The 15,409-nt window shown below is 45.2% G+C and overlaps 3 protein-coding genes across 4 annotated transcripts; 1 reads left to right on the top strand and 2 right to left on the bottom strand.

Annotated features, from left to right (window-relative positions):
* The first annotated feature begins 428 nt into the window (after positions 1-428).
* Positions 429-3,873, top strand: exosc1 (exosome component 1). The gene is made up of 8 exons (XM_079998670.1): positions 429-649; positions 1,494-1,609; positions 1,848-1,922; positions 2,031-2,119; positions 2,225-2,258; positions 2,413-2,463; positions 2,705-2,789; positions 3,737-3,873. The coding sequence occupies exons 1-8, from the start codon at positions 520-522 to the stop codon at positions 3,841-3,843; spliced, it is 687 nt and encodes a 228-aa protein (XP_079854796.1). The 5' UTR covers positions 429-519; the 3' UTR covers positions 3,844-3,873.
* Positions 3,874-5,329: 1,456 nt separating this feature from the next.
* On the bottom strand, positions 5,330-9,002 carry knop1 (lysine-rich nucleolar protein 1). Of its 2 annotated transcripts, none has more exons than XM_079998669.1 (5): positions 8,968-9,002; positions 6,613-8,088; positions 6,441-6,500; positions 5,756-5,827; positions 5,330-5,647 (listed from the first exon to the last, which is right to left on the bottom strand). In XM_079998669.1, the coding sequence occupies exons 2-5, from the start codon at positions 8,035-8,037 to the stop codon at positions 5,342-5,344; spliced, it is 1,863 nt and encodes a 620-aa protein (XP_079854795.1). In that variant the 5' UTR covers positions 8,038-8,088; positions 8,968-9,002; the 3' UTR covers positions 5,330-5,341. The 2 variants fall into 2 exon arrangements, with proteins under 2 accessions (XP_079854795.1, XP_079854794.1); XM_079998668.1 differs by lacking the exon at positions 8,968-9,002 and adding an exon at positions 8,590-8,924.
* A 3,079-nt stretch (positions 9,003-12,081) lies between these two features.
* gprc5bb (G protein-coupled receptor, class C, group 5, member Bb) lies at positions 12,082-13,941 on the bottom strand (the record flags this gene model as incomplete). The annotated part of the gene is made up of 3 exons (XM_079999297.1): positions 12,082-12,126; positions 12,239-12,351; positions 12,843-13,941. 3 exons carry the CDS (start codon positions 13,939-13,941, stop codon positions 12,082-12,084), a joined length of 1,257 nt encoding a protein of 418 aa, XP_079855423.1.
* Between the last annotated feature and the right edge of the window lie 1,468 nt (positions 13,942-15,409).

The following is a 15,409-nucleotide window of genomic DNA, read 5'->3' as shown; positions in this document are numbered from 1 at the left end:
AGCTTTGACACGATTCCATTCACAATTGTCTGTGCAGTTACTTAATTTTTTTTTTTTCTCGTGGGGTTTATTTTAGTCAACCTTTATTGTATCCTCACTGAGCTTGAAACTCCTTTCAAGGGGACCGTACCAACCCGAGAAAGGCAGCACACAAAAACCGACACTGAAACACCCATGAACTGAAATTGAACCGATACACCCAAGACTTAGAACACTATGTTTTATTTCCTGTTGTTTTTCATTTCAAGATGATGGAGCAGTGTAACTGAGAGCTGCCCTGCACAGCTGTACCTGTGGAGCCTGCTTATAGATGCACACATACGGTGCAGCGGTACACACCTCCATCAACAATTCACAATTGAAAAATAGGAACTTGTCCCAGGTTTGCCGACTGAATAATGGGCTGTGACTTAATAACAGATGAGTCTTTCATAGATGCACGCATCCAGAATGTGTGCACCTTCCATGGGTGCCGAGCTGTAATGCCATGACCGAGCCACCCACGTTGCCTCAACAAACATGGCGGCGCGACGCGTCCGTCCCGAAACCCGCTCGACCAATCAGAGGCCACGGCGGCGTCGTCTACGCAGCCAATCGGCTTCCTGCTCTTCTTTTCCAAACATGTCGCCCATGAGGCTGTGTGTTCCAGGTCAGTAGCGGCGTGTGTGTGTGTGTGTGTGTGTGTGTGTTTGTGTCTGTTTCTCTGTTTCTCTCTGGCGAGTCGCGGGTTTAAAAATGTCGACGACGTGGAAGACGTTCGCGTTTCTTTGACGGCGTCAGCGTGCTCCGCCCCGAACGCTCGGCTCGCTTCGCTTCGGCTCCGGGGCCCGCGGCCGCGTCACGTTAAGCCGCCCCATGCGCGTCCCAGCTCCCCGGGCTCCAGCGCCGCGCGTGTCGCAGCCCCTCGGTTCTCTATTGGCGCTTTCGCAAATTTCGTTTCTCTCCGATCCGCTAAACGGGGGGGGTCGGAGCGGCGCAGGTAGTCGTTCGCGCTTTCGTGGATCAACGTGGAAAAAGTCGGGGGTTCGGGAGAGTCCGCGAGTTGTTGACGCGCCCCGCCCCGTCGCCCCGGGCTCCACGCATTTCTCGACAGTTCGGTCGCGCTCTCGGTGCAGCGTGGAACCGCGGTCTGCTCGTGTTGCGGATGCTGTGATGCCCGATTTAAGAAAGAATTGTAATCGTTCACGCCCCGGCGTTGGAACAGCCGAGTACGTAGTTGTGGGTCTGCGGATTATGACACGTGATGTGTCATCGTGCGTCCGTCACAGACCAGATTCCGAAGTGAAACGATTAAAGGGGCAACTGTCCAAAACAAAGGTAAGGCAATGATAATCTAAACGTGAAAAAATATATATACGACGGAAATATACGGCGAACAAAACAATGATGGCAAAAAATGCACCCCTGTATGAATTTGTGCAGCAGGTTATGTATGTACCAGTGGGATGGCCTGAATCTGTTTGTTTATTTATTTCTCCTCTAATATTTTGCAGGAGACAAGCTATGCAGCACAGCCGACTGCATACCGGGCACGGGCGTGTACCTCCGACATGGCCACATCTACTCCTCACTAGCGGGCTACGTGATGAGGAGGAACGAGGGAGAGGAGGTACCCGAGAAGGGGGCGGGGGGGTTGTCACGTGGAGAGCGCTTACTGGCGATCAGCCGTCGTTGGAATGCCAGGGAATATTTGTGTTTGCGCAACTGCAGGGTGGGGGGGTGGCCCAAGCCCAGCTGATTGCTCAGCGCCGGAGTCGAAAAAAGAAAGTGCCCGACTGTGTGGAACAGGTCTCTCCGTCGGGCTGATTGTGTGTGTGTGTGTGTGTGTGTGTGCCCTCCCTCCATAGTTACCTATGATCTCGGTGGTGAGGGAAACGGAGACGCAGCTGCTGCCAGACGTTGGAGCCATAGTCACCTGTAAGGTGTGGGTCACGTTTGCTCTTTTCACGCTTCCCTGCAGCAACACCCCAGTTCCGCGTTCTCTTCTGCTGTGGGGGTTGTTGACTGTTGCCGCTCTCCGTCCTGCGCAGGTGATGAGTATTAACCCCCGCTTTGCCAAGGTCCACATCCTCTACGTGGGGTCGACGCCGCTGAAGGACCGCTTCAGAGGAACCATCAGGTAAACGCAGCAGCCTGAGAGCGGTTCCACCAGGAGGGCCACGCCCCAGCGGCCCGATCAGTCCGTTTCCTTCTTAAAATAAGTTACTGTCTCCAAATTCTACAGGAAAGAAGACGTGCGGGCCACAGAAAAAGACAAGGTGGGTTTTGTTTTTTTGTTTTTGTTTTTTTAATCCCTCTGTTTAAAAATTAGCAGTATTGTCTGCTTGTTTTTCGCTTTTCTTGAGTCTGAAGTCGGGGTGCCGCTCGCTGCTTTGGGGGTTCTTCATCGCCTTTTTTTGTTTATTGTTTCAGGTGGAGACGTACAAAAGCTTCAGACCGGGCGACATTGTTCTGGCGAAAGTTGTATCCTTGGTCCGCTCACGGGTCAAACAGTAAATAAACAGATGAATATACATTTATAAAATCTATAATGAAATTAGAGAGTGTTTGTACTATATTATACATTTAAAGAGGGGTTTGGCTAAAAAGTTTATTTCACTTTTCGTTTGGAAATGACACTGGGGCGGGGGGGGCATTCAGAGAGGCTGATTCTGTACCTTTCTCGGCTGTTTGTCACGAGCTGCTCCTTCAACTGCGGTGTCAGATCTCTCTGGGTGACGTTCAGTCCAACTATCTGTTGACCACGGCGGAGAACGAGCTGGGAGTGGTGGTGGCCCACAGTGAAGCAGGTACGGTGCTGCTCACCTCCACTAATACAGTGGTACCTCGACTTACGACTGCATCTACTTACGACTAATCCAAGATACGAGCAGCGATAGTCGCGAAAATTTGTATCGACTTGCGACCGACTGCTACAAGATACGACCGTGGACATTTGCAGTTGGCGCGTCGGCAGCCAGTCAGCAGTCAGTCAACGGGCGACCTACATCGTGTGTGCACATAGTTCGTGGCATATCGATATTATTTTCATATTGCCTGTGTTTGTGCTGTGTATTTTGTTTATTTTCACCCTTCATGATGACTCCTAAGAAGGAGGATGATGGGAAAAAGAAAAAGGCAATGATTCCCATTGAAACTAAGAAGGAAACCATAGAAAAATATGAGCGTGGTGTATATGGGAAAAATTGCTTCGTCATACGACTGTTTTAACAAACGACCGTTCTTATAGAAGGAATTACAGTCGTAGGTCGAGGTACCACTGTTCCTTATTATTTTATTATTATTTTTTTGTTCATTTGTTTATCATTTCAAAGAAAATCACAACACAACATCAAACAATGAGCCCAGTGCAAGATTAAACCAGTCAATGTTGACCACATTTAAAGGACAATTCCGGTATTTCTTTTTTACCCCGAAGCTTATTTTTTCGATCTTTGGGAGTCAACCCTCCCAACATCAGTGTTTTTAAATTGTTACAGAATTGAGAGACTGTCTGAGTCCCAACGATCAAAATATAAGGTTTAAATGAAAGAAATGCGAGCCTTAACTCAGGCTGCAACTTTCAGGGGTTTAGGAAAATGACTGAGCCGGTACGACTTATTTTCAGGGTAGTTTTATCAACGCACATTGACATTCAGTAATGCACCAAAATCATAATTGTCGTCTTGGACTTTTAATGGCGGTGGAGCCCCTTTGTACTGGAAAGTGATCGTACTTTGACACCAAATCGCTCCAGGTGCCCAGATGGTGCCCATCAGCTGGTGCGAGATGCAGTGCCCGCGGACTCATGGCAAAGAGTTCCGGAAGGTGGCACGGGTGCAGCCGGAGTATCTGCAGGCATGAGAGGACGGCAGCGGGCGCGGGGGCCCCGAAAACGCCGCCCTCCTTCACCAGGAACACACAGCTTCCCCTCAAACACTGACTGTGGGAGTCAGTGTGAAAGAAGGGACCATGTCCAAGTAGTTAGCAGTTTCTAATTTTCATGCTAATTATTCAAACTTTTTTTTTTTTTTTTTTGAGACCCAGTGCATTGTCTACCATCCCAATTGAAAATACACCAAAACCTCCATATCATACTTTGTCGTTTTGTCCACATAAGTTTGAAGGAGAGAGCCACGAGCACGGGGATGCAAAAACGAAACCTGCAAAATTAAAACTGGGCAGATTATTGCAACAAGCAACACTTTCATTTTGCAGCTGCATTACGTTGTGTAGGTTTCCAGAACATGGACCTTTTTAGGGGGATTAGACCGAGATGGTGCGGGAATAATGACGTGACGGAGGCCAGCCGGCATCCCATTTTTAAATGTGCTAAATGTGAATGTTTATCGAGCCTTGCGTTCAATAGTTGTAACCACACCGATGATGCCGACTTTCTTTTCCTCCAGTGGTTTTCTCTGCCGACGTGACATACCATCGTTTACCTTTCCATTTTTTTTTTTTTTAACTGCTTTTGCTTTGCCTTTTTACTTTTTCGTACTTAAAAGCAGCTTTTTGCAGAAAGGAAATAAAGAAGCTATCAAAGCACACACGTGGTTCTTCATACCTGAATGTCCCATATCACGTCAGACTGTTTGGCGCATCAACACAAACAAAAACCTTGAGATCTCAATCAGATCACTAGCGCCGTCAGTTGTTACTGAACCACAACCTCCCCCATCATATATAGTACGACGGTTAAGACAGTACTAAATTTGTCAAAAATTGGTTCTATCGCAATACACACAAAGTGGAATCATGTTCACTTCATTTTATTTGCATTTAATAGGAAAATATCAGTTGAGCTTTATGGATGACCTTATTTATAGCTATGTTGAAAATAATCATACGTGGTGTGTACGAGTTGAAAGGCATATGCTTTAAAGCATGCCCATGTAATGAGCTGTTATTTTCTTTAATGTCTACAGACCTTAACCCAGGAAGGACCACAAAAACAATATGACACCAATCATTTCAAATAAAATAAGATTTCATCAATTAAAGACTGTCAGTCAGGACTAGGTTTGTTTCAGGACTGGTTTGTTTTTCCTTTGTATTTTACTTTCCCCAGGCCTGGTTCGGTACTCAGAGTGGACTTAGGAACATTGAGAAAATGTGACAAATTAGAAATCTCTTTATGGATATCCATTTTAAATAAAAAAAAAAAAAAAAAAAAAAGGCTTTGCTCTATTGGTTTCCCCTGGTAAAACGAAGGTAAAATATTTAACCATGATTTTCTAAGTGGAAAAAAAACAAATGGGAGAGAAATAGGCTCTTCCCACAACATGAGAAGAAACAAAAAAAAGAATATACACCCCAAGCAGCCATAGACATGTCCATCCAAGATCTTAAAACCGGCCCTTTAGTCATCAAGGCAGATCGATCGACGTGCGCTGGCGTCGATAAAGAACTTCTTGTTGGACGGAGCGGCGAAACCCAGCCCCGCCACTCTGTTGCCGAAGTCCATTCGTCGAGTCTGGGCGCGCTCAAACTCTCCCAGGAGCGCGTGCTGCAGGCTCTGCTGCTGCTCCTCTCCCAGCGCCATGTTGGCCCGCGGGGCGCTCGGTCCACCCGGTGGCGCTCCCTTCTTCAAGCCGCCCATCAAGCGGAGGAACTTGTTCTGCTGTTCAGAGCTGTTGAACTGCGCAGTGCTCCACTGACCAAAACTCTGGGGAGCATAATGAAATATGTACATTAGAAACTGTGTGCAGCTAAAAAACAAACAGAAAAACGAAACAGCCGTTAAAATAAGAAGATCGTTTGATATAACACTGACTGAGGTTTTATTCGCCGGTGGTTGAGGATTAGATGCGTTGTCAATATCCATCTGTAAAGCCAGCCTTCGTTCCTGAAATAAAACAAAAAAAAATACAGATAATAAGTTATTCTAAATTACTATCCGTTGTTTTCATATTTTATTTAAGAGAACCAGATGAATAAATATGGAAAATAATCGAATTGACCAAGAACATTTCCACACACGACCACAAATTACACTTGGATTGCAGTTTTCATAATAAATGTATTCAACTTAAAAGGAAAGAAAGATCAGTATTTGCAAAGCATTGGATATGATGATCAAGTATTGGTAATATGGCTGTAAAGGTAGGAGCCAGAATACGGTGGAATGCTACATAAGGAAACACATTTGTTTACACATAAAGAAGATATCGCTTGTGAAATTTGTTTTGTCTCTCTCCATACGTGTAAAGCGTCCTTGGGTCCCTTGTAAAAACAAGCCATTATTATTATTACTATGTAAATATGCACATTTACATAGTAATAATATATTATTTCACTGCATGTGTGGGAAACACTAGAAGGTGTGCAAGAGACTATGTATGATGCAGATTACATACATGACATCATTATACAGTATTCAACGAGGTCACGGTTGTAAAAGCTTGGGGTCTCATTGGTCAACGGACGACATCAAATGAAGACAGGACTTTGAGTCCTACCTGGTCGATGGTCACCTCGTCCATGTTTCCAGTCTTTTCCGACAGGAACACCACGTTCGCCTGGAACACAGCAGAAGGCAACTAGTCCCACAGCCCCCAAAAAATTAATTTAAAAAAATAAAATAAAACAAACACGGCCCTCGCATGATGACCCAAGACCCCTCGCACGTACCCCCGGCAAAGACTGTTCCTCGGAGGAATCCACTTCCGCTTTGATCTTCTTTTGCTTCTTCTCTGCACGACCTCCGCCGGTTGCTTCGTTCCTCTTCTTCGCCGCGGTTTTCCCCGCGGAGGAGCGCTCCCGGCCCGTTATCTCGGTGCTGCCGGAGTCGACCCCGCCCGGGTCCTGCCCCGCACCCTCGGATCCGCTCCGCTGAGGCAGCACTTCCTCGTCTCCTCCTTCCGAGCTGGTCGTCTTCTTCTTCTTCTTCTTCTTCTTCTTGTTGTCCAAGTTCAAGTTCAGTGCGGCGCTCACCTCCTCCCGCGGCGGAGAAGCCTTTCTTTTCAGCGCCTTCTTTTCTTTGCTGGCCGCGGCAGCACAGCCGCTGCTCCTGGGCCGTTGACGTTTCATTTTTCTCTCTTTTATTTTCAACAGGATTACGTCGTCAAATCCCCCTTGGTCTGGTTCTAAAGCTCCCCCCTCCTCATCCTCCTTCTTCTTCTTCTTCTTCTTCTTCTTCTTCTTCGGTGCGGCGCTCACCTCCTCCTGCGGCGGAGAAGCCTTTCTTTTCAGCGCCTTCTTTTCTTTGCTGGCCGCGGCAGCACAGCCGCTGCTCCAGGGCCGTTGACGTTTCATTTTTCTCTCTTTTATTTTCAACAGGATTACGTCGTCAAATCCCCCTTGGTCTGGTTCTAAAGCTCCCCCCTCCTCATCCTCCTTCTTCTTCTTCTTCTTCCTCCTCTTCTTCTTATTCTTTTTGGGATGGATCTCCACCGCTTCTGCTTCCTCGCCCGTTGTCTTCGTAACAGTTTCCCGTTCTGACTTGTCTTTCTTCTTCTTCTTTTTCAACACGTCCATCGGAACCTCACTCGATTTAGGGGTCTTCTTTTCCTTTTCTTTAATAGAGGCCGCTGCGTCCGACGCCGAGGCTTTGGTCTTCGTTTTCCCGGGTTTCTTTGAGAACTCATCGCCTTCATTCTCGTCTTTCACCGCGACCCGTTCCTCCGGCGGCTCCGACTGGACAGACTTATCCTTCATCCTTTTCCGCTTCTTCTCTTTGCGTTGGGAGGCTTCTCCGGCGTCTTCTCCCCGCGTCCTCGGGGCCTCTTTCTCAGCCCGTCGTTTCTTCTTCTTGCCGGATCTCTTTTCGTTTCCGTCCGGCGCCTTGGCGCCGTTCTCTGAGTCGGCAACAATCTCTGTTTTCTCGCCGCCGACGCTTTTCCCCTCGCGTCCATGTCCGTTCGGGGACCCTTTCGCCCCGTTCTCCTTCTCGCCTTTCTTTTTCTTTCCTTTTCTCGCTGCCTCTGAGCTCCCGTTGTCCACAGAACCGTGTTCCTGCTCGGCGGCAGCAGCCCGTCTTTTCTTCTCCTTCTTCTTGTTAACAACGGCGTCCATCGCAGGGCGATCCTCCGCCTTTTTCACATGAGGAACCGGCATCACCCCGTGCTGCTCTCGCCTCGGCCGCCCAGCGGTGGAAAGTTCTGCTCTCTGGGAGGAGGGGGGCGGAGTAACAACATATTTTGTTTAGGGAAGCAGCAGAACGACTCCTGATCGACATAGGGAGGACAAAAAAACGTCGCGAATCGTTTTTTAAAATTATAGATACAAGATACTGCTTGCACAGACAGATGCATGAATCTATCATTTAACCTCGCTGCAGTTCTCCGTGTCTGTTAATATGCGTAAATTCGATTTGGTTACGCTCCTGGTTGTCATTTGCACATTATCATTGCACTATTCTGGCTCAACCCTTGTGTTGTTTAATCACCGATGACCCGGCTGCTTCATGTTTCACCTCTGAAACACGACCGTGCAGCAGATTGTCTCCCTCACATGGAAGGGGAGCGCACCCACGCAGAGCACCCGTGTTGTGGTGTTTAAGGTTTTCTGCCTCTCTGTCCCCATTTTAACCAAACCGGACCCGTCGGCCACCGATCTCTACCTGACTTTATTTTACTTTTTCTGTAACTGGTCTTCAACTCGGATTACCTGGTCAACAACAAGTTCGCTGGACCGGGCGTGTGACGCTTCCCTGAAACAAAAAAACAAAAAACAACAACAACAACAAAAAAAAAAAAAGAATCCGTCTGGAATCAAACATAAAGAACAGCGCGAAGCATCGTCACCGGAGGGATGAACCCGAAATAATTCGCGCGAACGTCACCCACAGCCGCGTCCTCCGCTGTCATCACGGCGACAACGTGGGCAACATCGAAAACTAAACGCAGCGGGCAATGAGACGTATCTTTTATTGACTATTGTTTTCTACACGACTGGCGACGGTGTCGAGCAGCGGCCCAAGCGGGAGCCGCAGACACCTCTAAACGAGGACAAAGCCTCCGGTCCAGCTCCGAGCTGTTCACTCACTCGGTAGACTCACGTGGAGACGCGTTCACGTTCTTGACACGGAAGTAATCCCGCCGCACTTCCGGGAGCCCCGCCCCTTTGAAGCTTTCCTGGAGTACTGTTGTTTTTTTTTACAATCGTTTAAATTATTTTTTAAATAATAATAATAATAATAATAATAATAATAATAATAATAATGATGATGATGATGATGATGATAATAATAACGATGATGATGATGATAATAATGATGATGATGATGATGATAATAATAATAATAATAATAACGATGATGATGATGATGATGATAATAATAATAATAATAATAACGATGATGATGATGATGATGATAATAATAATAATAATAATAATAATAATAATAATAATAATAGCAAAAATAATAACCATAGTTACAATAATAATTACAATAATAATTACAATAATAATAATAATAATAATAATAATGATAATAATAATAACTTCCTAGGACATATTGTGTGTTATCACCGGGTGCGTTGCATTACATTTCACTGCATATATGTATGAAAGTATGTATATGTATGTGACAAATAAACCTCTTGAATCTTGAATCTTGAATCTTGAACAATAATATAGTAATTATAATAATTATAGCAATAATAACAACAACAATAATAATAATAATAACCAAAATAACAATAATAACAACAAAAATAATAATAATAACCAAAATAATAACAATAAAAACAACAACAACAACAACAATAATAATAATAATAATAATAATAATAATAATAAATAAGAATTAAATTAAATAAAAATGTATTAATTAAAATAATAATTATAATGATCAGTGAAATATGGACCAAGCTTAACTTGTTTGTTTTTTTATTATTCCTATTATTAGTATACAAGAATAAAAATAAGAATAGCTAATGATATTTCATCATATGGACTGTTTCAATCACAAACATGGCTATCGGACAACATCTTTTTTTATTGTTTCAAAATGACATCATACCAAATCTCAACAGGGACTAAGTAGTAGTTGACTGTGCATGTCCCAGTCGAAGGAAAGAGAAGGACATACTGCGGGTTAACAGGCTGTGGCCAATTCACTTCACTGACACATCTGACCAACACGTTTAAAAGAGAAAAATCTAGTTTCCACTCTGTGCCGTCACATTTTATGTCACATTACATGTCACGTGACAGTTACTGCAATAACACCTCTATGGTTGTATCGCCATGAAAAGAATGCCTAGAATTTAATCACCATTTTGTCATGACTTTATCATGTTAAACAAAAACACTCATACCAGCCTCTTATTTGGGTTTATAGAGAACAGAAATGATCAGAACCTTCATGTTTCTATCTATTAGTCTATTCTGACGCCCTGGTGTTAAATACTTGCGCACGTGAGATTTTGAATGGCATCTCTCATCGTACGGTTATGAATAGATTACAGCATTGGTAAGTACTTCATTAAATTCAGAGGTTCACAAACTTTTCGTGAAATCAGTCATTACCAACATCAAAACTTAAACACAGACTTGAGGCCAAACGGCAGTCAATGCAAAAAAAAAGCTTCATTCATCCAAGTACAATTATTATGGATTAGGCCTACTCTCTATGTTGTCAAGATTGTATTAATTTAAAACTAAAACGATTTACTTACAGAGAGTGAACAATTTTCAATTTACAATCATCAATTATTAATATTAATAGTTATACTTATTTTATTATTATATATAATTTTTTTTAATATATATTATATATCATTGCACTGTGTACTATGTAAATGGCTGAAATGACAATAAACCCTCTTGAATCTTGAATTATTAAAGGTGCAGTTTGCAGAATTTTGTGGCATCTAGCGGTGAGGTGGCAGATCGCAGCCTGCCAAGTCCTTTCCATAACTGCTACACTCTGCACCTTTAAGTTATTATCAGTGAAAGTCTTGAAATTGTTACAATATTATAATACAATCATTTCAAATTGAATACAATTCTTTATAAAATGCAATATATGCAATATACAATTATGTTGTGTAACATGCTAAACAAATATGACTGATCAGTCTGAAACTGAAGTGCATTGAAAAATATATAACAAAGGTGTTATAATAATTGTATAATAACTAATATTGTAATGTAAACTGATGAGAGAACAACTGAGGATACAGTATTTCATAGTGGCAGAATACAAACAAGTCAAGTGTACTTGTACATGCAGTTACATCCAAACTGGAACGAGAGATAATAAGTAGTAAAGTGCAAAATCCGAACTCCAAGATTGACTGAAATATATTTATTACCACACCAAATGGCTATTATATATTATTCTACAATTATTATTATAATATAATTGTCTTCAAATATGAAATATCTGAACATTTAACAAAATCTACAGCCGTCATCCCTGATCACCCTCGAACCTCCGCGTTTTTAGACACAACGTGGATGAAATCCAGGATTTTTCGATTCCATGTAAGGCAGAGCTAAAGGAAAAGATTAAAAAGTGAAGTGAGACGCATGACGCAGAGTGGGCCCGGGTCTGTTTTCTATCGCTGTCTGAAGGTCAGCCTCTAAAACGGAATCCAAGATGAGAGACAACTGTAAGGCAAAGCTATGAAGATTATAACGACCGCATTGACTTCCACCGCACACGGATATCAAATGATTGCTGGTCAGCAGGCAGTAGCACTCATTTTGAGCCTTTTACTCACACTGCCTCTCATAGGACCGCAACAGGATTATAAAACTACACCAGCAGCACATCCTCAGTGGATGAAAGAATTTTGGAAAAAGCATGCCGGTGAAAAATATATCCGCTCGGCCCGTTTTCATTTGGTAAACCATTTTACCTTCAATTGCACTTTCAATTACAACTATAATGGTACTTAAAAGTTTGGTCCAATCATCTGATGAATATAATATGATTTTTAAGAAATGACGACCCTAGGTTTACAACATGTGATGTAGGTTTCAGTAAACATAATGCATCTTGAAGAGTTTTCTTTCAGACAAATCCGAAAGCAGCTTCATAGTTCACGTCGTACTATTTATACATTCTACCTCGCAGACAGTGGGACATTTTCTTGGACTTTTGGTGTTGGAACCCATTCCCTTCAGGTGTCCTGGCCGTATCCCCTCTCACCACAGCTGCCGGCCCGTGTAGTTTATTGGGGCTGTGGGAATCTAAAGGCGTCAAAGAAGATAAAGAAGGAAAAAAACAACAACAACACGTTGTCACTTTTGAGTTGAGTTGAGTGTCGGCCTGGACGCGTCAGACCAAGAGAGTGTCCCTTACCGCTCCTCCGTTCATGACCAGGGCCATCTCAGTGGGCTGGTACACGTGACCTCGGAAAGGAATGCCAGGGCGGATGCTTCCTTGAGTGCTGTGGTATGTCCCGCCACGCAGCGCTGAAATAAAACATACAGCTGTTATGTTTGAAAATGTCCACGGTTTCACAGTCCCCGCACAGTCTGAGCAGGGCGGTTGTTGTGGGTCTGGCGACCCTACTTTTTATTAAAAGATTGTGATGTAGAGGGCCATTAAAATAAATTAAAATCCTCCCTGCACGCTCTGTACTGGCTTCACCAGTAGTTGGCGCTAAGTCACACATACTATCTGTAATGCTGATTTGATTATATTTGTAATGAAACAACCGGGATCGGTGTGTTTCAATTGAAAACAGTCATAAATTTCAGTTTACAGCTCAAAAAGCATGTACTCAGTACCTCTTTAACAGTTATCAAATAAATGTACAGATATCGATGCACACATACACATACACATACGCATACGCATACACATACGCATACACATACACATACACATACATATATACATATACATATGCATATACATATTCATACACATACACATACACATATACAAGCACATAACGTACTTGCACTTTGCTCATCCATAGAAAAGGCCTGATTTTCCGCAAACGGTCGGTGAGGGCGGGTCGGCGGCTCCTCTCCAAAGGGTGGAGGAGGAGGAGGCTGGCTGGTGTCAAAGTAGTCCTGTGAAGAAGATGACAGAGCTTTGCGCAGACACAGGTGTGCTTCTGGGATGGCATGGAATATCAGGAGGATCCATCCCTGTGTGACCAGCGCCACTGCCAGTGCTGGCTCGTCCCATGCCCTCGAGCCTTTCTTCCCCCCAGTCCCAGATCGTTCCCCTTTACCCTTTACCCTGAGAGCCTGGTTGCCATAGAGATAGAATCCCAACCAGGCAACCCAAAGCAACGCGGACGCCAGACAGGACAGGAAAAGCCAGACACCGTTACACCTCCATCTGAGTTTTTCATCGCCTCCATCTCCATCCTCGTCTCTTTCACTTGCCTCCATCTCTCCTCCACACAGCACCACCCCCAGGGACAGCCCCATGGCGATGAGGAGCAGCCCCAACGTATAGGTGCATGTCAGAGCAAAGTCTAATGGGGGGTAGTCACAGGCTGGATGGCCCTCTCTGACGACAGTCAGCAGCACCCATTCTGCAGAGATGATGCCCTGCACCAGGGCCAGGGCCACACCAAGCGCAGCCAGGGCGCCACCTACTGGGCTGCTCTTGCCAGCTACCAACTTCCTTAGTCTCACACCTTGGACAAGCAAACTTGAGAAGCAGAGGGCAAAGAGAGGCCCCCAGAGGGCCCTACGGACCACACAAATGGCCTGGTTTTTCCCCACCAGGTAGGCCAGGGAGAGGGAGAACAGTGCCAGGAGGGTGGCCAGGAGCAGAAGCAAAGGCCCCACGCCGGAGCGTCTGGCCGGGTCGGAAATGTATCGCAGCTTGGCTAAAAGGACCACGAAGAGGACCAGGGAGGCCAGCGCCCCACCACAGGCCACGGCCTCCAGGACTACACCCCACACAGACTCCAGGTCACAGAGCACTCTGTACGGGGGGTCAACGTCCACACCACAACCCCGTGGAGGAGGGGAGGGGTGTGATGAGCCACAGCCGACCAGGAAGAGGAGGCAGACAACGAGAGCGCTGAGGGCCATTCTGGAGAGACAGCAAGATGGAGAACAGAGTTATGGAGAGAAAGGACGACACAAGGACAAAGCACAAGGAGAAACAGTTCTGAAAGGGAAGGGGAGGATGAGGTTTGAAACATCCATAGTTACATTAACAGAGAGCAGGAAGGGATTTGTAACAATAGGGTGGTCAATTACATCATTACCAGTTGTAAGCAAAACCACACACACACACACACACACACACACACACACACACACACACACACACACACACACACACACAGACACACGCGCACACACACTTAGAGAGCTCAGCACAGAACTCATTTTAGCACAGGGTACTGGTTTCCATGGGGATGTGGAGCAGCGTGGGCAGGCTACATTGAACACAGGCTTTCATGAGTCGAGTTGCAATACACACACACACACACACACACACACACACACACACACACACACACACACACACACACACACACACACGGGGGCACACACACACAGGGGCACACACACACACGGGCACACACACACACACATGGCCACACACACACACACATTCACAGACCATTGAGGCATACCAAAATGACTTGGTGATTTATAACAAACCTGAAGTGGACGCTTGTTTGAACTATTGGCTCTGCGGACGTGGCGTCATTTTCCCATTTAGAGCAGGTGTCCCCTACAGACGGACACTCTTTTTGTAATCCTCAAGAAGAAAAGAGCAGGAAGAAAAAGCCTATCTGCTGCATCCCCGTGAGTGTACCGAGTCCTCTCAGTTTTTCCCACAAACCAAAAGCGCTCACGGTGTGTTCCAAAGCAAGTTCCCGTGGATTTTGTCGCCTAATTATTTTTAAACGCTGCTCTACAGACGTCCACCTGCTTAAACCTCTCTCTCTCTCTCTCTCTCTCTCTCTCTCTCTCTCTCTCTCTCTCTTGCTCTCTCTCTCTTTCTCACTCTCCTTCTGCCTCACTCTCCTCGTCTTCCCTGCTCTTCATGCTCTGTACTCCTTTCTGTCTCTTCCTCCGAGCTTCATACTGAATTTGCGGAGGTGTCAATAGAGATGTGATACAAGCCTCACCTCTGCCCACCCACACATGGGGTCTCTGGATTCCGCCGTCCCCGCCTGAGCAGGGAGAAAAATACGAGGAAATAATTAGCTAGATATAATTTTTTGTCCAAGCCAACCCATTTTGGAGCTAGTCAACCAGGGGCGCATTATTTCCTCTTCCTCAGGATTTCCTTTCTTGGTCATGCCACTCACACGGACGCTCCATGCATGCGTAGATCTGCGCCACGGACGTAGCTCATCACCGAACGCCACCCCAGATAAAAACAAAAAGGTTGCAGCGAAGTCGGTCGTAGGTCGCTTGGTTGTCTGTGAGCCCGGCGTCGAATATACGGAGAGAGTGTGAAGATGGGATAAGGAGGGCGGAGGGGGAAGAGGAGGGGAAGACAGGTAAGCGGACCTTCTTTCACACAATATTACATAAC

The sequence above is a fragment of the Zeus faber genome (assembly GCF_960531495.2).
Source record: "Zeus faber genome assembly, chromosome: 4".
Lineage (NCBI taxonomy): Eukaryota > Metazoa > Chordata > Actinopteri > Zeiformes > Zeidae > Zeus > Zeus faber.
Note: the sequence above shows the minus strand (reverse complement) of the source record. Positions and strands in the feature narration are given on the sequence as shown.

Bases quoted from the DNA above. Each gene is read 5' to 3' on its own strand.
- exosc1 (XM_079998670.1), top strand. From the start codon at position 520: ATGGCGGCGCGACGCGTCCGTCCCGAAACCCGCTCGACCAATCAGAGG. The intron at 2,259-2,412 runs GTGGGTTTTGTT...TTATTGTTTCAG, and splicing joins GGGCCACAGAAAAAGACAAG to GTGGAGACGTACAAAAGCTT. The intron at 2,790-3,736 runs GTACGGTGCTGC...AAATCGCTCCAG, and splicing joins GGTGGCCCACAGTGAAGCAG to GTGCCCAGATGGTGCCCATC.
- knop1 (XM_079998669.1), bottom strand. From the start codon at position 8,037: ATGCCGGTTCCTCATGTGAAAAAGGCGGAGGATCGCCCTGCGATGGAC. The intron at 6,501-6,612 runs GTACGTGCGAGG...GCTGTGTTCCAG, and splicing joins AGGAACAGTCTTTGCCGGGG to GCGAACGTGGTGTTCCTGTC. The intron at 5,648-5,755 runs GTCAGTGTTATA...TATGCTCCCCAG, and splicing joins CACCGGCGAATAAAACCTCA to AGTTTTGGTCAGTGGAGCAC.